This window comes from Strix uralensis, chromosome 3 (genome assembly GCF_047716275.1).
Source record: "Strix uralensis isolate ZFMK-TIS-50842 chromosome 3, bStrUra1, whole genome shotgun sequence".
NCBI classification, from domain to species: Eukaryota; Metazoa; Chordata; class Aves; order Strigiformes; family Strigidae; genus Strix; species Strix uralensis.
The window spans coordinates 45,289,388-45,314,544 of NC_133974.1; the positions used below are offsets into that span (position 1 = coordinate 45,289,388).

General features: G+C 37.8%; 1 protein-coding gene across 4 annotated transcripts in view; it reads left to right on the plus strand.

The window, feature by feature from the left end:
* The window catches only part of KLHL32 (kelch like family member 32), a 130,375-nt gene that overhangs the window by 55,276 nt on the left and 49,942 nt on the right, over window positions 1–25,157 (plus strand). For all 4 annotated transcript variants that reach the window (XM_074862121.1, XM_074862120.1, XM_074862123.1 and 1 more), the window contains 2 exons: window positions 631–738; window positions 12,846–12,944. In XM_074862121.1, the coding sequence (XP_074718222.1) occupies window positions 631–738; window positions 12,846–12,944 (207 nt within the window). The remainder of the gene's footprint in view (window positions 1–630; window positions 739–12,845; window positions 12,945–25,157) is intronic.

Here is a 25,157-nt window from a genome sequence, read left to right on the forward strand (position 1 = left end):
CTGGGGCAATAACAAGTAAGGGGAGGTTGTAAGTTTAGGTGACTGCACCTCCATCCTTCCTACTCATTCAATAATTTGCGTATTATATTGTTCACATTCTGGTCTGAGATGCTTATTTGGAAAGGATTGTTTATGAAAGATGCTGGGTTAACTGCCCCTTCTTCTCAGGCAAGTAATTGTGTATGGCTTATTGTTCCTACCTATATATAATGATACTATGTATAAGTACTATTTCTAGAGGTGCTTGTGTAGATGATTTTTCCAGAGTCCAATTATTTATCTTTTTTATTGAATGATACTGTATTGTGTGACTCTTCCCACTGATTTCCTCTGAATTACTTAGTTAAGAATTATATATACATGGGACAAAGAGATTTGTTTCAGTTTTTCCAGAATGAGATTTTGTATTTCTGTATTAATAAAAGGACTCAGTTGCAAGATTGGTTACTATGGGGTTAGTATTGAAAATTTGGTATAGATCTCATTCTAACTTGCAAGTCTGTTGCTATTTGGAATTCTTATCCAAGGAGAAACAAAGGTTAGTGAAGGTGGAAAAATCAATCCTCCTCTTCCCGGACCTTCACTGGGCATTGTTTTTAGTAGTTAATAACATTTCTTTTCTTTTTGTAGGCAATGTTCAGTCTCTGCATGGTTGAAAGCGAAGCTGATGAGGTGAATTTGCATGGTGTCACAAGCCTTGGTTTAAAACAAGCCCTGGACTTTGCATATACTGGACAGGTATTGTACAGTTCTTCAAATTAAGAGACACAAACGAAAGCAAACTGCAATAAAAGCTGAAGATGACCTTTACAGAGGTACTAGAAATTATTTTTCTTGTGCACTATCCAGTACAAGGTCTTTTGATTTAACAGATCTTACTTTTTTTATATACTGTCACTTTTTTTTTTTAGAGGGATTGTCTAATAAAAACATTGTTTACGTGCATTGTTGCCAGGTAGTGAACTATGTAGGACTTGTATGCACCTTTTATGGTGGCCTGGCTGTTCGTAAAAACTTAATGTGAGTGATTCTGCATGCTAAATTAAATGTAAAGAAAGGAAAAATACCCTAGGTGTTTCCCTAATGATAAATATTTATAAACGCTGGTTGGACAAATTATATAATTGAGGGGAAAAGTAGTCTCTTATTCTCTGGACAGATGGAGTCCAAACATCTTTGTAAATGCTTATAGGTACTATACATCTTTACTGTATGATAGCAGGTTATGTATCACATTATGTTACTTCAGAAAATGCAGAGTGATGCTCCTCTTCCCTCTGTCTGCCCCCCAAAAAGCCCACAAAGTATATATGACTTGCCATATCTCTGTACTGCATTCTTGGACAGTGTTGCTGTATGACTTCATCTCAGTTCAGAGTTCATGGATAGTGAGCTCAGGCCATCCAGCTATTTTTGCTTTGGACTCTAAAGTTCTAGATAACCAAACTATTTCTGGAAATATTGCTACAACAGTTGAATCCATTGATGCGTATTTTTTTATTAGTTAATTTTGAAACAGAAAGCTTAAATACATATTACGTTATCCTGGAAGAGTCATTGGGTTGTACAGATTTAAGGCATCTGCTTCCATACTTTGGACTGAGTACGTGGCCTTCATTTTTTTCAAATGGAATTAAACAGAAATATGGAAAGAAAAATTTGCCCTGTTTTAGAGGAGCTATTTTTGTCACCAGCCAACAGTTATACGTTAGCATTGGCCTTAGAGATTAGCACTTGAAACTTCTATGTTTCTGTTGTTATGGAAAATGTTACTTATTCAATAATTTCTTTGATGTAAATGAGAAACAAAGATGCCATGCTATATTACTGAATTGTCTGAAGATCTCAGTACATGACTTCTCATTGGTATGCTTTTTATTCTTTCAGTTGAAAGTTTTGGTAGATAAAATTGAATGTCTTCTGTGCTGTTGAGCACCTGTCATCTTAGCCATTTGAAAGTATAGATCAATTATTCTGAAGAGAGAACTCTTGTTGCTAAATGGAAGTATCTTTTGAGAAGACCAGTTGTAATTGATTTCTATCTGACCCATCCTGTCTGCTGTGAGTAGAGATATGCTCCCCTATCTTTCAGCGAAATTCAGAGTCTAATAAACCTGTGTAAAATACGTTGAAAGCTTTGGAAGGATGGATTTGGCTTTTATGTAAGCCAACGATCCACCCCACATTGACTCCAGGATAGTATCCTCAGCTCCCTAGTAAATAACATGTGCTTTCTATCCTTGATCCTTTACAGACTTTTGAGTCTTTCATTTTCAGGTATAATCTACTTCGAATAAATGAGTGGGCTTCTTGAGTTAAATATAGATGTGCATATATGTACACTTGCTCATATATAAATAAGTGATTATAAGGCAATGCTCTGTAGTGTCTATCAGATACACCAAGTGCTACTTTGAAGCACAGTGAAATGAGAAGGATTCTGTAGGAGTTCTCTTACAAAAACGCCTTTGAAGCATAACTCAGTGGTATGTGGGTCTGAGAATTAGCAGCTTAGAATTTTCCCTTTTGTCCTTGAAATTCTCTTCTGGCGATGGTTTATATGTATTGAGCTGACAGAATCTGGGTGAATGTTCCAAGGTAGTGAGTGGGAGTAATCCGCAAAGGCTTTCAATAAATAACTGGATTACTGCATGCTTACATCAGAGAGAGTTCTGAAAACAGAGTGGTCTTTAGTTTGGGTCTGTGAACTCTTTCTGATTTAAAAAAAACAAGTAAACAAAATATTTCTTAGTAACCCAAAACTCACTCATGCCAATTACAACCTTATATTGCTCTGAAAACATAGGTATCAAGCCATGATCTGATGTGCCTCTTAAAAGTCAAAACCATGAAGTCTTTTTTTTTTAACACGTTTGGTCAAAATGTTAGTCCAAAATATTGCTATTTCTTTAGGTAACACTGTGGAACTGACAACAGTTTAGGGACAGTCCGAAGGTATCATTGTCTAAACAGATAAATACTTAGTTCCAGCTTTCTTGTCTTTATTGCTTTAATATTTTGCTAAGCTTGCATTCAATTTGAAGTGTATTAACTCAAATGTAACTTTCTGTATAAAATAATATATTGGAGACATCTGGTGGAAATATTTAATATTGCATGATGGCAATATTTGATGCCTGTATTTTTTTGAAAGTTATGAAAATTAAGAAATTTAACTTTTAGCATGACATTGCAATCTGAAATGAAGTTCTGTCATCATTGCCTCTTTTTTTTAAATTTGAAATATGCCTGCAGACTTAAAATGCAAGCTTCATCTTCCTGTCTACTTAGGCAGGCAGTGCCTTATTGTAATTACTGGTGGAAATATTTTGCTTTTAAGGGAAAATTGATTGTTCAACAGAAGAAAAGATTGTTGTAAAGCCCAAGTTAAATATAAATAATATCATAGTTCCAACTGAATTAATCCATTACTATGGTCCCTAATCATCACAAAGAAAGAAATGTTAGTATAGAAATAAATAAAAACTAACAGAAAGAGTAACAGCAGAATTTGGTTTTATTCTATGCATGTAGTCTCTCAGTAATCCTCTAAGAATGAAATCTCTGGCAAAAAATGTCTTAAACACTGTTCCCTCTTGGCTGTAGGCATTTTACCATGTAAGACGCATAGTCAGAATTCAGATATATAACTCTTTTTGTGTTGTAGCTGACTCTTCCTGTTGTAGCTGACATATCCATTCTTCATAAAAGGTCTTTAAGGTCATTCTGTCTTTTACTTCACAGCTGGCAGCAATAAGACCAAGCTAGAGTCTCGGTGGCTAGATTACCCTTCCTCCTCACAGGGGAATTTTGCAAGTGTCATATGTGCATTGGAAGGGAGATGGATGAAGTACAGTTAATACAGGATTAGATTATTAATACAGAGAAACAGTTCTTGGTGCAGGGTTTGGAGCTCACAGTTCCTTCTGTCAAAGTGGGAGACTTAACTGCTGGGCTAGATTGTCCATGGGCGCTGTTGCCAGCTCTTTTTGACAATTTTTTTGTTTGTAACTCTTCTGTTACCAAGAGACATAATCTCATTCGGAGGAATGGGATAGCCCCAGTCCCCACTGGGAAGGCCAGTATAGTTAGGTGGTGAGTCACTCGTCATTACAAGAAAAGGTGCTTTTGAACAAAAGAGAACCTTTGAGCATCTGAAAAGTTTCACTGCTGAAAACAGGCTCTTCTAAACGCTAAGTGCTGTGGGACAGAGTAAATGGTTTGAACTGAAATTTTGAGGCTCTTGTATTCCTCCTCAAGTTTAGGTCCAGCAAACATATATATATATGTAAAATCAAAGTGATACCATTTTTTGAATCGGCTGACAGGCACTGTGGTATAGTTTCAAGAAAGAAGAATTGTGCAAGAGCACTGGATTTAATTTGCAGTAGATGATTATGATCCTGATTCAACAAAAATACAAATACACAGTTGGAGTCCAATGTATAATGAAGTGCTTCGCTGACTTGGATCTTTCTACAACAGAATTGTAATTCTGTTCTATTACCATAGACTAAAGATATATGATAGAAATATTTTGCATTTAGATAGAATTTTATTTGAGGACCTCAGTACACAGTACAAAAGCAAGTAATTGCTGTATGTACTTTGTTGCATCATAGACAGGAAATGATTTGGGGAGAAAATAACTTTCCAAAGACAACACATCAAACCAGCAACTTTATTAGGGCTTAATACCAAGTTCTCCTGGCCAAGTCCTGTTTTCCTAACTGGCTGATCTCTCTGTTTTTTTTTTCTAAACCAAATATTTTGTTTCTGTATTAATAGAAATTGTCTTCTTAAAGTTATAAAGAGATGTTTTATCCTCAGCTCTTTCTCCAAAAGGGGATTTTGGGGTAACTTGTCCTGTGGTATCTTCTTAGCCCAAGATTAACACAACTTTACACCCTGCCTATGGAATGTTGAAATGTTTCCTTTTTTTGAAAGCCATATATGAAGTTGCATTTATAATGATTTGATAATAGGCTTTAAAATTTTTCTGTTTCTTAGCATATTTAACAGATTTTCTTTTACTCACAAAAGCTAACATAGCAGTTAATATCAGTATAATATTCCAGTTACAAATCTAGAACTTCATGGTATTTTCAGATATATATTTTTATTTGGTGTGTTTGGATTGCTCTCAGTATTACTTTAATGCATTATCAGTGTGAGTCCTGTTTAACTACTGCCTTTATTTACTAACTTTACCTTGTACTCAGTTAGTTTAAAAACTCTCATCCTGTGACAGCTATTATCACTTTACCAAACAGGTTTCAGGAATTGGTAGGAATACCACCTGGCAATTTTTCAAATTCATGCACACAAACCTATGGTTAGCTAAAGTATTATTTTACAGCTCCTTTGTGAAATTGTTCTTTCAGCTTGGTTATTTCTTTGACAAAAAATATGAAAGTGTGAAAGGTCTTCTCCAATAGTAAAGAACAGTAGAAATAACTTTTAAGTACAACTATTTCTCCTGATAATTGTTTTGATTCCTTTAAGAATCTTGGCTTTCATCTCCCATCAAATCCTTCCCTCATTTGATGGTGACAGCTTTGCCTAGTGATCAACCAGTATTTTACCTGCCATTTTCAATTAAGACTGGGGGGAGGCAGCTATCGATATTTTAGCATCACTTATTTTGTTAATCCTTTCTAGCTTACTTGTAGGTGAAGTGTACTGCAAAGCTGTATTATGATGGTTGATTTTCTTGGGTAAGTGACCTCTTGTGCCCTGTGAGTAGCAGTTCTGCTGGTTGCCTTTTGATTAAAATGAATCATAGGGTTCAGTTAAACTGCCTGGTGTCCCCAGCAAAAGTGACTTCCAACTATTCTTGTTCTTTTCTACCAGGGACAACATGCCAAGGTCATAGAAAACTGATTACAGCAGGACTATGTCTTACTGGAAATACTTATAATTTTTCAATGCAATTTCAAAGCCAAAAATACAAATTTGCTACTTTGTTTTGGACATCCTCCTATCAGGAGAATAATCTTGTTTCTGCCTAGCAGTAGGTTAGAGCTACTAGGTGTTAGGTTCAGAATTCAGCTACAGATGGCTGTCACAACCCAGACTGGAAGCATGAGAATCGCAACGCTTCTGTGATCCACTCGGGTTAAATTAAGGTGAAATGACATCAAATGACCGGTTAAAATCTTTTACTTGTGGTAGAGAACAATTTAAACTTGGAAAAGGATAATAAGCGATGTGGTCTCTTATAGATCTATAAGAAAGGAAAGGAAAGAAAAAGAAAGGAGAGAGAGTCAAAGAAATCCGAATCACCACCCCTGGATCCAGCGTTGTCTCAAGTCCGGTAATCTTGGGTGGTGGGTGCACACACAGCAAAGTTTCTGTCGCCTTTTAAGTTCATCTTATTAGCTGATTAGCATACTAAATGAGGAGGGGCAGGTATTCCACAAACTCATTTCCATGAGAGATGAGGAAAAAGGTGGAACATGGGTTCCAGTTTGAGTCCGTGGTTGTTGCCCAGTTTTGGTTTTTCTTCTGTTCCCAGAGATCTTATCAGTCGTCCCAGAGATGATCACCTCTTATCAGTTCTTGTTACCACTTCGATGGCAAAGGTGCAAAGTCATTGGCAAGGCAAGCATGGTGTCTGGCTTGCACAATTGAGCCACAAAGTAGCGGGCTTAGTGGTACTTGTGCTTGAGGGGAAACACCTGGTTTCACTCAGTCCATGTCTCCCCCTCTGAGATTTATCTAAGGAATGCAACTGCAGGGGAGTGGGGGGGTGCATCCTTCAACACACTTCTGCTTCCTTGGGTGACATTCCTTAGACAAATCCAAAGGCGACAGCTTGTCCTTGAGGTTTTCTGTGTTGATGAATGTTTGAGGCATTTCTTCCTTCAGTTCCTTACAATGGCCCACAAGGTTTAGAATAATACATAACTCAGTTTGTGAAGTTTACTGCAGAGAAAGTTAAATGTTTCATGTTATTTGCTCTGGATAGGTGTGTTGTGGTTTAAGCCCAGAGGGCAACTGAGCACCACAAAGCCAGTCACTCACTCCTTCCCCTCAGGGGGAGGACTCCTCACACTCTTCCCCTGCTTTATCGTGGGCTGCCTCTCACAGGAGCCAGTCCTCCATGGACTTCTCCCACATGAGTCCTTCCCACAGGGCATCAGCTCTTCATGAACTGCTTCAGCATGGGTCCCTGAGGCAGGCTGCAGTCGTTCCAGCAACAGACTGCTCCAGCACGATCTCCCCTCAGCATCACAGCCTTCTTTGGGTGCAGCCACCTGCTCTAGCTTGGGGTCCTCCACAGGCTGATTGTGGGCATCTGCTCCACCATGGACCTTCATGGTCTGCAGGGGGACAGCCTGCCCTCTCACCATGGGCTGCAGGGGAGTCTCTGCTCCAGCACACCTTCCCCTCCTCCTTCTTCTTTCTTCAGCTGACCTTGGTGTTTCCATAGGTCTTTCCCTCACTCCTCTTTCTCCTCTGCAGGTTCCCCTTCTTAAATATGTTATCACAGAGGTGCAGCCACCATGGCTAATTGACTCATGCTTGGCCAGAGGCGGGTCTGACATGAAGGCAGGGAACTTCCAGAAGCTTCTCACAGGGGGCCATCACTGTAGCCCTCTCCCCTGCTACCTAAACCCTGCCACACACACAAACCCAACACAAGGTATCAAGCTATGGACAAGACAGCTTTTCTAGAGCTGAAATTAATCCAAGTAATGAAATGTCTTCCCAAAAGATAGTGAATTTGCTCGGCGTCTTACCTATAATAATGATATTTATTTGTAATAGTGGTACTTATTTCTTATAATTACTTATTTCTTACCATTACTTATAATAATGGTATGAAGCTGCATCAGGGGAAGTTCAGGCTGGACTTTAGGAAAAGGTTCTTCACTGAGAGGGTGGTTGATCACTGGAACAGGCTCTTCAGGGAAGTGGTCATGGCACCAAGCCTGTCAGAGTTCAAGAAGTGTCTGAATGATGCTTTTAGTCACATGGTTTAATTTTAGGTTGTCCTGCAAGGAGCCAGGAGTTGTACTCAACGATCCTTATGGGTGCCTTCCAACTCAAGATATTTTATGATTCTAGATTTATGTGCTGTGCATTTAATACAGATTTTCATTCAATTTTCTGGAAAAATATTATGACGTATGTCAGAGAAATGCTGGTCGTGATTCCTTCTAGTATTGGCTAATGAGACATATGGATTTTGTAACAAGCGCTATTGAACATGAAGTGCAAGTGCTTTGGGCAGTTCCCTGCAGGAGACTAGAGCATTCTTTTCCCACTCACACTTTTTTGAAGCAGCACTTCTCAATGTGTAAGGAGCTCAGGATTCGACTGAAGCACAAATGAACAGGGAGACAGGCAGAAGTGCTAACTGGTTGCAAGTGAAATGCAGTCTAAATTACTCTGAAAGAAAAGTTAGGTTTTTTGACTACGCTGAAGCACACAGAATGGTCTCCAGAGGGGAAAAACAAGTGGTACTTTCGTTAGATGCCTGTCTCGTTTGAAATGCTGATCACTGCAAGTGGAGCCAAGAAGGAATTTTCTTTTGTATCAGACTGGCAGTAATCTTATTATTTTTTTTGTTTGTTTTCTGTGTTAAATTCCATATGGTTTGCTTTCTAGAATTTTCTGACATGACATTACATATTTCCTTACTGTTATAGCATAATGCTAGTTTATTTTTTATGTGAATCATCCCACCACCTCACTTATTCCATGACTCCACAAACAGCTGTATGGAAATGAGAAGGAAATACAGGGGTATAAATGAGTAGCTGGAATGAAGGTGATAGAACTGTATCCTTAATCTCTCCATCTTTGTACACATGGTTTAGCCTTCTTGAGCATAAAGTAGCTTTAGTTTAGTGTCTCTAAAAGTGTCTGGATGAAATATCATGCCCTGCAGTATACAGGGAATAGATTAAATGATCTAATCGTACTTTCCAGATAAAAACCTCATGAGACTCCATAGAGGTGATAGTTAATCTGGACCTTACCTTCTCCCTCAGGGTGTAAGTTTCTTGGGAAGGACAGTTTAAGGAGTTTTCTTCTCACTTTCTTTTGTCTGTTCTTACCCTCTTTGCTACAACCATACAAGTTTTTTTGTTGGCCTGTACTGGTTTGTTGGTTGTTAGGGGGGTGAGAGGCATTAGAAGAGTAGGAGGATGTTCTCAGTCTGGACAGTGTGGACGTGAAGCATGAGTAGTTCTGGAGAAAGGATGGTGGTTCACATACTGCTCTTAGCCCAGGAAGTCATAGCAGCTAGTTTGTCTGTGATGCCAAGAAGGCTACCAAAGAAAAATGACTGAAAAGAGAGGCAAGATGTGTGATCCCAGTTAATCTTTTCCATGCTTACCCAGAGCCCTAAGATGTACTGTGTTGCAGGTATGCAGGATGAGTTGGAAAAGGAAGAGGAAAATCTTGGGAAAAGGGGGAATGAATTCCAGTTTTAAACTGCTGCCTGGAGGGCGCAGTGTTCAGGGCCATGTGTGGCTGATTATAGGATTCCCTTTTCTACCTCAGAATTGGGCTTCAGAAGCTCAAGTTTAATTTACAGAAGTTTCTAATTCTTGCATTTGCAGAGCAGCTTTCCTCAATATATCAATGAAGCATAAATGGATGCATTTCCATATAGATTTAAACTGTATGTCTAAGAAATGTGAATCTAAGAAATTTTGTAATCTGCCTTTCTGAATTTTGTGAACTCAGCACTCTGTTGCAAAGAAACACCAGATTTTTGCATCTTTTCTATCCCTTGGCTTACGGATCTGCCCACAAGAGGGAGTGAAGTGGATTTATTGTGTGCTATCTGAAGGGTTTGTGGAATGATGGAGGGTAGAATGGTATCCTGAAGAACAAGATTCCTTTTTGAAAACACAGTCATTGTGTGTTGAAGGAGAAATATAGTTCGTGAAAGCAAGCAGTACATCAGACCTAGCGGCTTGGGAAAGTAAGTTACTCAGGCTATCTGCAAGATCTGCCCATTGTATACAGGGAGAAGGTGGTTAAGCTGATTTTCTTGGGTAGCATCACGGGCCAGAGAAAAGTTGAGAGCATAATGGAAATTTAACCCTCATAAATAAGATGCAGCCAGGTGCAATACCTGAATTGCAGCTAATTAATCTTAATATAAAAATAGCACAGAAACCAGTCTTAAGATGGCATGTGCCGTACAAAGGCACATCCTTCACTGATGAAGATTGCAAAGTTTGTCTGACATTGATGGTTCCAAATTACTCCCTTTTCTGCCCTGATAATTATGCCTCATAACCCTTGGGTTGAGGATGGAGAAGGGAAAATGATTAAGTTTATCTCTTTAGTTTTCACACTAATAAATTGTGATGAATTTTGAAGGTGTGAATCGAAAGTAGATCTTTGTTTCCCTCTCCTTAATTTTCAATAAGAGTAATCACGAAGACCTCTGAGCTATTGTTTTGAGGGTTAGATAAACAGAGGAGAGTCAGCCACTGTGTGTGATTGTGGTGTGCATATGCTGGTATTTATGTGCATTTACTGTTAAGATTCAGCTGGATGGCCTATATAGCATATAAACAGCTATGCTGGTAATTAATGAAAATCAAGTAATTCTATTAATGTATAGAATCTAGGAGGTGTGGAATAATTGTAAATTATGCCAGTTTTAGGAGAAGGAAGACTTGCAATATTTTCTTCCTCCTTATTTTCTTTTTCTTCTGGGTTTCCCCAGCGTGCAGTTTGCGGATGGTGAGCATTTAGCATGGATGAATTAGTATTTTTGCCTATATCCAAATGAGTATTGAATAAAAATTCAGATAGTTCCATTTAAGACACAGTCTTGGGAAGAGACAAAATAAACTTCTCTCAGTTATCTTGGGAAACACAATGGTGAATGTGTTATCTGAGCTGAATAAATCTTGCATGATATGGGAAAGCTGTAAGAAATGTAAAAACATGTAAAATATGTCTGCCACTTTGAAATGAACTTTTGTTGCTGATTTTGTGCAAATCACCTCTAGGTAGTGGCCAGTCACCCTCATTGCCTCTTGTCCTACTTCTCATCTCGTAATGCTACTAGTATTATTCATAAATGGATTGCTGTAGCTTTAAAATACATTAATATTATCATAGTTAAATATAGCTTGTCTATGCCTACAAGGTAGTAATCTGCTTAGGGTTCTGGTTCTCTTCATATTGTGTCTTTAACAATGCTAAGCTGGTGGCTGGCACTTAGTAAGTAATATGACATCAGACAACAACTTCCTCAGTGTGAATGATGTCTGAATAACAAACACTGCAAGGTCTAAACCAGCTTGTTTTGTCAGTCTGACCTTGAGTTTTCACTTGAAAATACTTGACAGTACTGCTCTTTTTTTTTAAAAAAAAAAAAAACACAACCTATTGGAGATATTTTTATAACTGAAATACTTTCTAGTTTTACATTGAACTACCTCTCATGCACAGCAATGTCATCAACACCAGCCAAATACCTGGATTGTGCTGAGCCTGACTGATTTATGTTAAGATCCTTACATGTCTTTCTGGCTAGATAAAGAACTTTTATACTGTATGTAAATTACATATATGTTCACTTAAAACCTAGTATGAATATATATAGTGATTTGCACAAGCTTTAAGCATGTCATATGGTGACAGATCTCAATATAAATGAGTTCTTGATATGACAAGGATCAATCCCCTTCTCTACTGCTCTTAATACATCCATTATGTTGAAGATGATTTGTGGTTTTGCTTGAAGAAATGCATACATGTTTTTTTCATTTCCCTCAAAACTAGTTTAACTGCAAAAGATGCAGACGAGTGTCTTTCCTTTTGTTTGCCATTCTCCTTATTCCACTGCATTTGAGACATATAAAGGGTGCTGTGAGATAAAACTAAATTGTGTGGGCAGAAGAAAAAGGATCTGAAAAAAGCTTTACTTCCCTGTGGAGTAGTGAGAGACTGACCTCATGTGGTGTGAAACCAAAGTTGCCAGGGAAATACAACAAGGATAAAACTCTGAATAAACTGAGTATCTTTGAAACATTAATTTTTCTCATGCATTTCTGATTTTTGTTGGATGTCGCATCACTTATATTTAAATAATACTAGTGTGGATATTTTGTGATGTGATTGCTGATAAGAAGTTGACCAGTGTCTGTATTCCTAAAGATTTTTTTGTGTCCTGAAAGGGATGCTCTAACAAGCTGACCCCAAGACATCAGGCTAGGAGCTCAGGCCCAATTATCCTGGCTGCTGCCTGTGCGTGATTTTAATTGAAATGAGTAGGAGTTTTATGTGAGCAACTGACAGAATAATCAGTCTTGGTTTCTAAGCCCTTTCTGGCACTTCCCCAGCAGCATGCTCACTCCGTGCCTTCACAGCCTTGCTCTGTAAAATGAAGACAGTGGTTAGGAAAATTATGAAGTGGTACCATGCAGAATGGGAAGGGTGTTCCTAGCCTGTATATATTTTACAACCATGAATAATAGTAATAGTGAAGACTTCCGAGTCAATTCTGTTGGCTTGATTCATCAGTGTATATGGAAGCATCCAGATATATGGATAACAAAAGAAGGTTCTGTTATTTTGAAAAGTCTCCTTTTTAAATGAATAACATGCATTTAGTTTTAAAGGATTTAGGGGGTAATGTGGCTTTTGGACTCTCACAGGAAAATCTGCTTAAAAATCCTTCGGGCAATTCAGGTGAACTTTAAAAACTCTGTCCCCATCCTGCAAAGACTTCTCTATGTGCTTAATTGTACTTTTTCTGTTCTTTATGTTGACTTAAATGTCTGAAACAACAAAGGCCTGTAGTGTTTTCTACAAGTACTCGTGAGTTCTACATGACAAACTTTCCATTTGCTTCTTTACAGATCCTCTTGGAACCAGGGGTGATACAAGATGTCCTAGCAGCTGGGAGTCATTTGCAGCTGCTGGAGCTTCTCAGTTTGTGTTCTCACTATCTCATTCAGGTGAGGCTTCTCTGCCTGATTATCAGCCATTTCTGTTTGAAAAACTATTGTTTCAAGACTAATTTCAGTAGGAGAGTATTAGTACAATACCTGGTGTAACCTATGTGGCAACAAACTGGATTTCATGAGACCTGACTTCTGTGTGTAATTTGGGTATCAGTTTGTGATAGGTGCTTTCTCCTCCCATCCATTTTGTCCATTTCAGTCCTGAAAACAAGGATGGTCCACTGATTAGTATTGGGAGTTTGATTCCCTCTCTTACCAGAGAATTTGCTTTCTTCTGCATCACTTTACCAAATGCTAAATATTTCCCTGTTGTGATCATGAGTATTGTGAAGCATTCAGGTGCATAAGTGTTCATAACAGAATATCGATGCTTCAGTGAGAGGTAGTAGTACCCTGGAATATGCATCATTATGCTGTTATGGACACTTACAATAGCACCTTATTCTCAACTGGCGTCGTGCCTGTAATGTTGATAATATTATCAACAGTAGGACCGTCATTATGAAGCAAAAAATCTGAATCCAGTAAAATATTTTTTTGTGCTTGGCTTGTATAGGAGATGGCTCATGATGGTAGCAAGAACATAGCTTTGATGTGTATCTCTGAAAAGCCTTATTAAAAATAAATGACAATAGCAATTCTACAGAACTGTTTCCTTTTTGCTGTAATTTTTCAGTATTGTTTCTGAAGTAGGGTGCATTGGCTGTATCTGAGCAACAGTTGGGCATGGAAATGCTTGTTGGCACAGTCCTCTCCGTATGCACTTGCCTTCTAACAGCATAACTGCCCTTGAACAGTCTGAGTGTGCCTGGCAGCACACTGAGCTACTGAGTACCATAGGCATGAAGGATCTCATGATAAAAGCTTCAGGACATACTTGAAGGGTCTGTGTCTTATGGAGAAAGAATCTGTTCCTTGAGTGTTAGCCTTAGGGAAGCCTTTAAAATGTATGTTCAGACAATGAGGTGGTATTAATTAGTGCATTATAAATTGATTGAAAAGTTAAAGGAGCTGGTAGAGTACTGCAATTTGTATCAGTTTGATTTTAGGAATGTAAGGAGGGATTTAATTTTTCTGAGAAAATAGACATGGAATGTAATGGGAAAGATGGTTGGTTTGAGAAATAAGAAACGTGAGATGCCAAATAAGCCACAAAACCCTTTGACCTACCAGTTGTCAGGCAGGCATGGGAAGGGGTTACTTGTAATGAGAAAGAAGATACAAGTCTAACATTGATAGCCATACAGTGTACTTAATGTCACCCTAACAAATCAGTCAGTGCAAGCATGTCTCTGCTGCTTACGTGCTCTGTCTTTGTCAGAAATTGAACCAAAGAGACCATTGCAGCAAAGAAGGTAGGGGAAATATTAAAGAGTAGGGAAGAAGCTGAGTATTGTAGTGCTAGTGAGGTAGGGACATGAGAGAGCTGTAGGAAAGGACTAGGTACATGCTCAGTGTAAGTCCTTATGCTAACTTCTTCTGTGAGCTGTGTTGAGCAGTCTCTGTTATTTGTAGCTCTTCCCTTGGCACCATCTTCATACTTTTAATCCTGAGGTCACTGCAGTGGAAAGACAGCTGTAGAACTAACAGTGTTTTGGATCTCATCCTTGATGTGCAAACCATAGTCACATATTTAGGAACAGACTGCTAATGAATTAAAAAAACAAACCAAACAAACAAAAAACCCAAAACCATACCCCCCCAGCCCCCCCAAAAAAACCAACCCCACAACCCTAGAGTGAACAAACATCGCTGTCAAATTACTCTGTAATTAACGGACCAATAAAAATTCTCTGGAGGTGACAGGCAATATGCAGTTACTCAGATAATGTGAAAGAGCTCTGTTACTCTGAGTAGTGTGCCAAGGTAGGGTAACTGGAGCTACACTGGTGTAAAAATGAAGAGGAAGTGGGACCCAGTGTCCAGATTTACAGTGATGGAGGTAGGGAATAAGGCAGGGGATGAAGGGTAGAAAATAAGGAGGGGAGAATATGTGTTGGGAGACACAGAGCAGTGGTAGGTCTGTATTTTTTAATCAGGGTCTCATTGTAAGGTTTTGAGTCTACATGGACATCTGTGGGATGATTGTAGCTTATATCATGTCAGTCTCTAGACTATATTTTACTCTTTTTACAGTATGTTTTTTACCAGGTTCACCCCATCAAGGCAATCGTGTAGACAGATTTGCAGTCTGAATAGATCACAGTAGGAATTTATCAGTCTTGTTTGTTCTGCTGTTGCAGTCCATGCAAGTAGTCAACCTTGAGTAGTTGTATAAGCCTTTTTAGCAGGGGTCAACAAGGTGCTGTGCATAAAGACTGCGATATCTTTCAGGGTCCAAATTAATTATATCAAGTATCTGTTTATGTTCTACGTATTATTGGGTCACTTTAAAAAATATCTATTGCTTTATTTTAGTACCATCTAAAAATAAAATCGAAGTAGTTGAAGGCTTCCTTAAAGCCACTTATCCTTGCTGCAGTTGGTAACTGGGGTGTCTTGTCACCCCACATGCAATGGTACAGATGCTGGGAAGAGAATAATGCTTGCCATTTCTCTTCTTTCTGATGAGTCTGAGTGCTGCAGAGTTCTTCATTTACTGTACTAGTGAATTTCTTTCTTGCTGTTTTGAGTTGTTCAGACATCATGAACTTAGCTTAGTTTGCATAAATTCAGGGAATATCATATGTGGGATCTAGCTGTCATTTATTATTGTTGTGTAAAGATGACAGAGTTTTAACTTGTTAGGGTTGTCTTTAATTGTTTGGATTGGACCAGGCTTTTCCTGTATAAGAGTGCTGTTCTTATTGTTAGAGCTTGTTCCCGCTCTTCTCTTTCTTTCGATGTTCCAGCTTGCAGGTTTTTTTTGGAGCTCAAGAGGGTTTAATCTCTTCTTGTTACTTTTATCTGGAGCCTGTAATTATTTCATGTATTTTAATAAGAATTTTTTTTGCTACAAATGCAAATGGCGTGTCCCATAGACATACCTGTTCCAAGGCACATTTGTAGTCTGTGGGTTCCAAAGACGACTGTACTGATCTACTTCACTGAAGAAGGGTCTAATTGTCGAAGATCATTTGCAGTGCACTAGGGCAGATTCATTTCCAGCCAACACTTACTTTTATATTCACTGATCTTTAAGGAATTTATTCTCAGTGGTGTCAGAATAAAGAAGATGTTATTTTGACTGTGACAGATCTTCTTTCTTATAGACCAGCCAGCTTAGAGCACTTCAATTTGTTGATAAATCTAGAAAAGATTTCTGTAACAAATTGTTTGTATCATGATTTTGACATTTTTATAAAGAGTTTTTGATCAAAGGAAAGACAGAAAAAAAAAAAGGAAAGAAACATTCTTTCCCCCCACCCCCAATTAGGTAATATCCATCTCTTAAGACATTTATGGTAGCATGATGCAATGGAGGTTTCTAACAACGCTGCTAGTTTGCTAAATGTGTTTTATCATCTAAAAACTTAACATTATCAAATGTTCTGTAGCATCTAATTAATTCCATTTTCTCTTTGGAAAGCTCATTCTCATTTTCAATTGATAATTTACTAATTTTTATTTTTAAAAGAATTGTAGATCATATTTTCTCTACTTGCAAACAAGAGAAATGCCCAAGCATTTCCTTACTTTTGGTCTTAATTCCAGCTTTGTGTTGTGCACTCTTCTCCCCCCACCTTAAGAGTGTCATATCTTGACTTATGATTACTCCCCAGCCTTTGCTGTTCGGGGGTTTTGTTTTTAGCTTCATTCGTAGAGGAGGACTTTTTGGAAGCATGCTGATGTATTTTATTTAAGATACATACATATTCATGAACCTCTCCGATCATGTCGTCTGCATAATTCTCAGGTACTTTAAACATTGAAACAATGCTTGAAATCTCATACATCCATCTCAACATAAACAAACGGTAAGGCAATGTGATTATTCTTACCTGTATTGCTGCCACATAGGTATGGGAAAGCTAAGCCAAAGACTTCAGCTTTGTGCATCTTGAATTGCACTAAGGTCTGTGTTCACACACACTTCATTTGCCTGCAGAGTGCACATCTAATTCTCTAAGATTCATGTTTCCTGAGTTTCTCTTCCAGCTCTGATTGATTTTCAGTTTTCGCTGAGATTTTTCAAAGGAGGCAGAGAGCTGCAACCAGCAGGTAGACTTTGAAATATAAAGGGAATGGCTTGTCTGATTGTCTTGTTTCCCTTTTAAAAGTTTTAGCTTTTAGAGTTCCAGTGGACCATAACTCTCCTACTAGGACATTGGAGAAGGCAAGAGAAAGCTAGTTGAAGGCGTTGAATGGGATGGAAATCTGAGAATGGACTTGAGCTGTAGAGAACGTGGTATTAGGTAGTGTGTTTGTGATGACCTATTTTGCACTTTAAAGCTTGTAAATGTTTTTCTGAAGGGTACATGATGACTTTATTCTTATGCAACAGAACAAATGTGTTAAAAGATTTATTCAGAACTTAGAAATGTTTGTTTCATAAATGTCTGAGTTATATAACTGACTGTAGATATAAGAAGTTTTGTCTTTTTCCTCAACTGTTTGTATATTAAGTACCAAAGAGAGCTACAAACTGGAAATTATTTCAGTAATCAGAGTCTTGAGGAAGGAATGCTATTGAGAATACAAGTTTTTAATGGAATTTCCTTCTACTGATCAACATCAGCTTAATATTGTGTGGATATAGATTTAATAATCAGCTTTTAAACCAAAGGTTGATTTCTACTGGCATTCAGGGACCTGAGACATAAGACTGTCCATATTTGAAATCTTAAAGCTAAGTGATTTTTTTTGTATTTACTAAAGTCCAGTATTATTGTTTTCAGTGGAGTTCTATATATTCCTGAATTACATTCACAGTTATAGGGTGATAGGTGTGAGAGCTTTAGAAGCTGCAGAACTGTCCAAAGCTCTTGTTTCTGAGAGACAGGACATGGCATTTACCCCTTTAACTTTCTGCTGCCAGATCAGGCACATTTTGTGAAGAACAAATTAAGTTTGCGTACTGGACAGAGCCTGGGATATAATTTACGTTGTGTTTATTGGTTGTACAATTGCATATTTTCAATATAGCCTTATTAGAAGTGATGTTAGCTGACTCTCCCTGTACTCAATGCTGGAAATCATTTCCTATTCTCACAGTAGCTAGGAGCAGCAAGTATAGTAGACATGACCAGTGATCCTGATTGCCAGTAGAGTTCCCCTGACTGTTAAAAATTGTTCTTGGGATCATAAATGTTTTTGTGTCAACGGAAGTTAAAAGTCTGATGCCAACTTTCCTGTTAGTTTTAACTGCATTAAGTTCCCTGATAAATGATAAGTGTACTAGATTACCTTTTAGAAACTTCCTTACAACAGATAGAACTCTGCCACAGGTATACCTGCCCACTTGCTACTCATGTCAGCTGTAGTATCTTTAAAGAGGGCTAATTTAAGCTGAAAAGAACATTTTAAGTGATTAAAATGAGCCTGAAAAAAACACAGCACTGTACAGCAGCAGTCAATTGGGATTTTCTTGGAGACGCCTCTGTACTGTATGCTCTGGATTCTTGTATACAAAAGCAGACACAGAGCAGGGTCAGGCCTGGAATGCAAAAATTAAATGAATCAACTCACAAATGATAAAATAAGACCTCCTGGAGTAATTCTTGGTAATGATTGAAGCAGGCAATTTTTCTTGGGTAGAGGCATTTGATTTTTAACCCTCTGCTGTAATGGTCAATCTAGGCTTATAAAAGAAAATTTTTTTCATGGTGTACGAACACCTAATTGTCTGGATCTTTTCTTCTACTAATGTTAAACTATTTGAATGTGTTTCTAGATTGAAATAGGTTACTGTTTTTAAAAGAAAGAAGCTACAAATGAATCTGCTTGTGGAATTAAAAAGAGTGTGCATGGTTTACATACATGGTGCAGCCAGAGCTTCAATGCTATTTATTTTTCTTAAACTCAACTTCTCCATTTGGAACAGTGCCAACAACACAATCCCAACTTTCACTAAGATACACTCCTTCAGAGATGAATTAATTCTTACACCAGAGATTGAGAGCATCACCTTTGTATTGCGAGAAGCCCCAGCTCAGTTGGAATTTTAGCTCCTGGGTTTTTCATATAGAGCAAATTAAACTATTGAAAAAAAATCTAAAGGTCATCTAGCAACTAAGACTTGCCTTTTTTTAACTAATACTGAATTTTTAATCTGAGTACATGCATGCACACTGTCCAGCCGCCACTCCCGCAGAATTAGTGTGTTGTTTTATAAAGCCACCACCTTCAAATTTGAGTCAACCAACCTGTGGTGGAAAGAATGACCTTCCCATCCCAAGAATACAAAGTACACAGAAATAATGTCATCTTGCATTTCACTGGTTTTCAGTGGTATGCAACCAGTTGTTGCTGTGCTAGCCTGCTATTTTTTGAAGGATCATGTTTTGTCAGCTCTTGAGTCATTTTGCTATTGACAGTCATTAGGATAGTTCTTGTACAAAGGTCAAAAATAACTTTGGGAATGTATCTCCTCTCTTTAGCATACAGATACATTAGATACAGATTTATATATATGAAATGTAAATGCATTACTAAGCATTTCTACTTCAAATGGAACTTGGGGAAAAAAGTGATGGTGGTTTTCTCCATTTTTTTTTAGCTGGTGTCAGTGGGGAAAGTAAAAATGAGATATACCCAGTCACTTTGAATCCCATTCTTACTGCAATCCAACTGCTGCTATTTAGCTGCGATGTGGTAGTGGATATTCTGCTCCTGGGGTGTTAACTGTTAAAGTGGTACAGCTGTGGTCAGGAACCTGCTGTCTTTGTGTGTGTGTTCTGCTTTTCCTAATGAAGTAATAGCTGGCAAAGCTGAACTGGAACTGCTGATGGATGTGTCGAAAAATATGCTGGAGTGTCTAGGTTTACTAGTGCTGGCAAGATTAAAGCTCCTGAGCTGTCTAGCTAGTTGTGTGGATACACGTTGCCACGTTCTGCATCAGAGTCGCGGGAGAGGTCACAAGCTGGGAAGCGGCAGGTACTGCTACGTCTTCCTTCTCTTTGCAATTCCTGTCAGAAAGGGAGAGCAGCTTTGGTGTGTGTTTTAAATAGGAGCAAAGAAGCTGTATTACTTCACTGTTTCCTTCCCTGCCCTTCTCACGTTGTCTTTCTAGCCAATGTGGCCTCCTTACCTGTCCCTCAGCCCCTGAAAGATTCCTCCTTCTCAAAACTTTCTAGTATTTTTATAAAGCTGTAAACAGGGGCTGATGAATCCCAGAATGCTTAGTGTTCAAAATTCTTCTTTGGTTTTATTACAATTTTATGTCCTTCTCATCCCTCCTGCCCCCCAATGTCTTTAGCTTTTAATTCTTATTACTAATTGAGGCAGTTCAGATGCATGAACCCCCAAAATGGCAGTATTTGTAATTGGGCAGTGCAGCTACGCTTACCTGCTGGTGACCTCGGCGACATGCCCAGTTAGCAGTCTGGCACGAAAATTTGTTTGAGTGCAAGATATGAAACCCAAAAGGCCGAATGGCTGTACTGGACTTGAAATAAGGCAATCAGGGCCCTTCCACCCCAGGTGTGGGCAGCAGGTGGCAGTGTGAGTCCGTAACAGTTTGAGCAGATAAATTCAAGCTAAAATCAGAAAAAATGAAAAGAAAAATTTATTTTTACTCCATATTAGTCTTCTGACCCAATCAGTAAAAAAGTCATTATTCACACAACACTGGGCAATATGCATTGTAATTTTTAACAAATAATAGGAAACTGTTAATGTTTTCACAGGAAATACAGTTCTGTCTTGTGCAGCAATGGTCATTTATCACTGCACTTTGTGAAATCACTCATTTGTTCTAATTTGAATGTAAATGACTCTAAGGTTTTACAAATAAGGTGACAGACTCACATAAATGTAATTGCAGGGTTCATCTCTCTCTTTTTATATATCACTCATTAAGTTATGAATTAAATACATCGTATTAAACCAGGGGCATGTCCAATGATGATATTGTAATGGCAAATTACTCTATGCTATTAGAGGTGTATTTTTTATTCATGGACATTAATTTGTCATTAAGCGGCATTAGTTTAGCACTTTTATGTGGAAGACGTGACCTGAAAGAGGAGACTTACAGCTCTAATGTGAAGGAACAGGAATACAGGCACCAGATATACAGAGCTTTTTTTACCTCCTGTAAAGAAGCAGAGGGACATTTTATTTAAATTTGCTTTGATCTAAAGCAATTTGAGCTGTGTTAAGCCATTCTAACAAAGGTATTTCTGATACATGGAAATGCTTTGGTTATAAAGTATTTACCAATATGGGAAAAGCCAGAATGCTAAGTACAAACTGGTGACTATAAATCATTTGTAACCTATGAACCTGAAGACAACATTGGGCCTGAAGTGAGTTACAATCTGATTTTATCTCAGAAATATCACTGTGGTAGAGAGTTAATTGTCCATCTTCTCTTTCCTCTGTACTGGCTTAGCCAAAATAGAACTGATTTTTTTTTTTTTTCCCTTCTTAATTATGAAGTAAGTATCTTTTACCTCCTCTATACTTCGTATTTTTAAACAGACTATTATTATTTTCACAGGGATCAATTTCAAGTTTGAAATGTTAAGCAGGAGCAGAATGTTTCTTGAGAAAATATATTATTTGATGAAATTTGAGAGGCAACTTGACACTTGTGAATGACTGTTCCATCTTTAAAAGATATTAAAAAGACCTTGTAAATTTTATTTTACAGTCAGTTTAATATAAGAGACTGGCTTTTCAAAACCTTGTTTACTTAATGGTGGAGATGGACTGAAGTTATAAGGATCCAAGCTGATACATCCCCCAATTTGGCAGTATTTGCATTTTAGACTTTTTTTCAGACCATCTCTTATTAAAGGTAAAAAGTCTGAACTTGATATGAATCTATGTAGTTGATTTCTCCTCCCACCCCATTATATAATATGTTTTTCTGATGACTTAATCATTACTGTGTGATCCATCTATCTGAGCTCTGAACCATTCACAACACACTCAACTAGTGTGTTGTGCTAGTTAAGAAGATTTGGAATGAAAATTACTTAAGCCCGAAGTATACATAAGTAGTTTCAGAAATGGAAGTACCCCAAATTATCATCTAGTTTAACTACTGTTAAATACTATTTCAGTACTTAATAGAGAAAAATTTTTCACTGAACCATTTCAGTTTGTAGGGAAGCACAAAGTAGGAAACAAGTTCCGTGTAAGGCTGTTGATGTTTTCCAGTAGATCTCTTAGCAGCGGTAAATCAAACAGCATTTTAGCACATTCCATCATTTATATGTTTTGTTTGCACAACTGCATCAGAGCAGAATTTGCCAGGAAACCAGCATCTTGCTTGAGAATTGTGATTTAGACTAATTCTATTTAAAACAAAAACTCCATTTCTGTCCAGGGTATTGAGTAGGCCTTGAACCCAGAATGAATATGAGTGTATGTATACATATTGTCTTACTGAATCTTCAGCCGATATGTAATCAGGGCTTTGAAAGTTATAAATTGTCCTCATTCATCTTACTAATTCTAAAAATTAAAGATACAAACCTAAAGATTAGTGGTATCAACAACTTTATTGACTATTAATAACGTCCTGCAAGTGTGTTACTCCAAACTGAAAAATGTTTGTAACTTCATTCACTTGCTTTCCCGTGTAATCTATTCTGAACATCTGTTTATTAATTTGGAGGAAGTTGCTGCTAAATTTCCCATCTGTTTCAACAGAGTCTTACAGAATTTGTGATTTCTACCACAGAGTGTGTCTAGCTGTATAGGTGGCATTGGATCTTGAATGACTTAAATGAGAACTTTTATCTGCTGTTCAGCGGGAACTGAGCTGGTAACACGTGGAATTGTTTCTACAGTAATTTTTTGTAGGAACTGTTGTGTCCTCTGGATTAGAGGGGTGGTAATGTATTGACTGGACTTGCCTCATAAACACCACTTTGACCTTTGTTGTGAAAGTCTGCAAAGCCATTCGAAGGAGGTTTTGTCTAAATTCTGTTTCAGTGTTTTCTCCTTGTTTACCATAAGCCACATCTGTTCTAATTATATATGCAAAAGACCTTGAATTTCCATAGTATCTAAGCACACCTGTTTATCATGGGGAAAGTATTGTAGCAACCTCAGGTATGTTCAGCCCCTAAAACGGATTGGAATTCCCACTGACTTGAAATGACACGTTGTGGACATGGAGAAAGCTAGGGGGACAGGCCCAATGTGGTATGCCGGGTCCAAAATCAGTGTTTATATGTGCTTGTATTTTGGTTTTGCCTGCCTCTCAATATTTTTACTCATATTTGCAGCATTACCGTCTTGATGGGGAACTGAACTATGCAGGGAGTATATGTATACAGTGGTGATGTCAAGGACCCCCAGAGACTGATATCAAACTTTAACTAAATACTTGAAAGTATTTGACTACTTAGATACTGTTGTGAGTCTTAACTTACATGTGTATTATACACCATCGGTAAAAAGTTCTAATCAAATTCTGGACTCGTATATCACCATTCAGCCCCGGACCAAAAATTGAACAGATTAACGGAACTTTTTGAAAAAGAATAAAGCAAGTAGCTAAGATTATCAGAGTGTGTGGTGAATATTTTTGGGGGGAGTGGGGCAGAAACAAACAACATTAGGTATACGTAACCTTTGATAAGCTGTTGTTAGCGTTTTGCTTTTAGGTGTGGTTGAAATCTTTGAAATTTTGAAGTTTTAGCAACATTTCTTATTCAAATTTGTATTTGAAAAGGACTAATTTTTATAACATTGCATGGAATAATCATTGACTAAAAACTTTTTCAGTAAGCTGTAGTTCAATTTTAAAAACAGTGACTGTTGTTCAATTAGCTGCAGAAATACATTGTTTTTGAAGTAACTGAGCTAATTCCCTCCTCTAAATGTCATTCTAATTTTCTTTAAAGGGTGTCTGGCTTCACTTCATTCTGACTGTGTTTAAAGGGAGATACAGAAGAGGGGCCCTTCACATACTTAAGGATTTTGAGATACTGACAAGCATCTCTAGCTGTGAAACCTTAGAAATTTGGCCTACAGTGATCTATTCTGATTTTAAAGATGGTGTTTTCAAGTAGAAGTCTTGAGGCCAGTGAGAATTTAGTCATTTGGTTGCATGTCTTAAATATATGATGCGTTGGTTAAATTTTTTTCCTCTTTTGTATTTCTATGGAAAAAAGCCTTGGTGGTGAAGCATGGTCTTCTGACTATTAGCTGTTTGAGATTTGGGGTGGGGGGGAATTGTTTTTTATTCTTGGTAAGAACTGCTAGAAACTAAATGAACAAAAGTCAGCATGGTCTTTGAAGGCTCATGCCTTCCTGATGCTTAGCACCTTCAGCAGTGTGAACATTCACATGTGGTAGTTTTGGGAGGACTTGTGACTTGTTTGGCACTACTGAAGGTCAGATGTAGGAGATGTCAAACTGGACATTGAGTCAAGGTCCTTTTTTTACATTTATGCTTTGCCCTTCCTAGGTGTTCTGGTTTTGAGAGTCAGATTTATAATAATTTCTGACAAAGAGAGTGATAAGTGAATCCCTAGTCAATAATGCTTAAAATACAAGCAAATCCTCCTCGATCCTCACACATGCTAATTTTTTTTTTTAATTCAGTGGTGCTTCCAGAATTTTTTTCATTCTTTTACTTTTCTTCCTCTATGTGGACTACTACTATCTCTTTTTATCCTGTTTGCCTCCTGAAATCAGTTCTGAATGATCAGCACAGCTCCTAGTCATAGGAGAGAGATGTTCTTTTCACTGCATAAATTTTGGGACAGAGTGTTGTGGAGGGTTTTATTTTACTGAGACATAATGCTTATACAAAACATGTTACAGACATTTTGCTGATATATTGAGCTGTCTAAATAACTTTAAATTGTGTTAAAAGTTGCAGGTGGAGTGGGCAAGAAAAGAATTATCTAATTGCTAGACCACTGGAGTGGGTTCCAGGCATTTGAGGTTCTGGTTTTTTGTATCTTCTGCATCATGGGAAATATTTTAAATTATTATTCTGCTTCTCCTTTTTTCTCTGTGAAGTGAGAATTTGCCTTGGTTTAGTGCTGTGAGCAAAAAATTTCTCAGTGATTTTTTGAGCTGAGGTCTGATATTGCAGGAGCACAGACATACCTGAACAAATAACAGTTTTCCAAATAA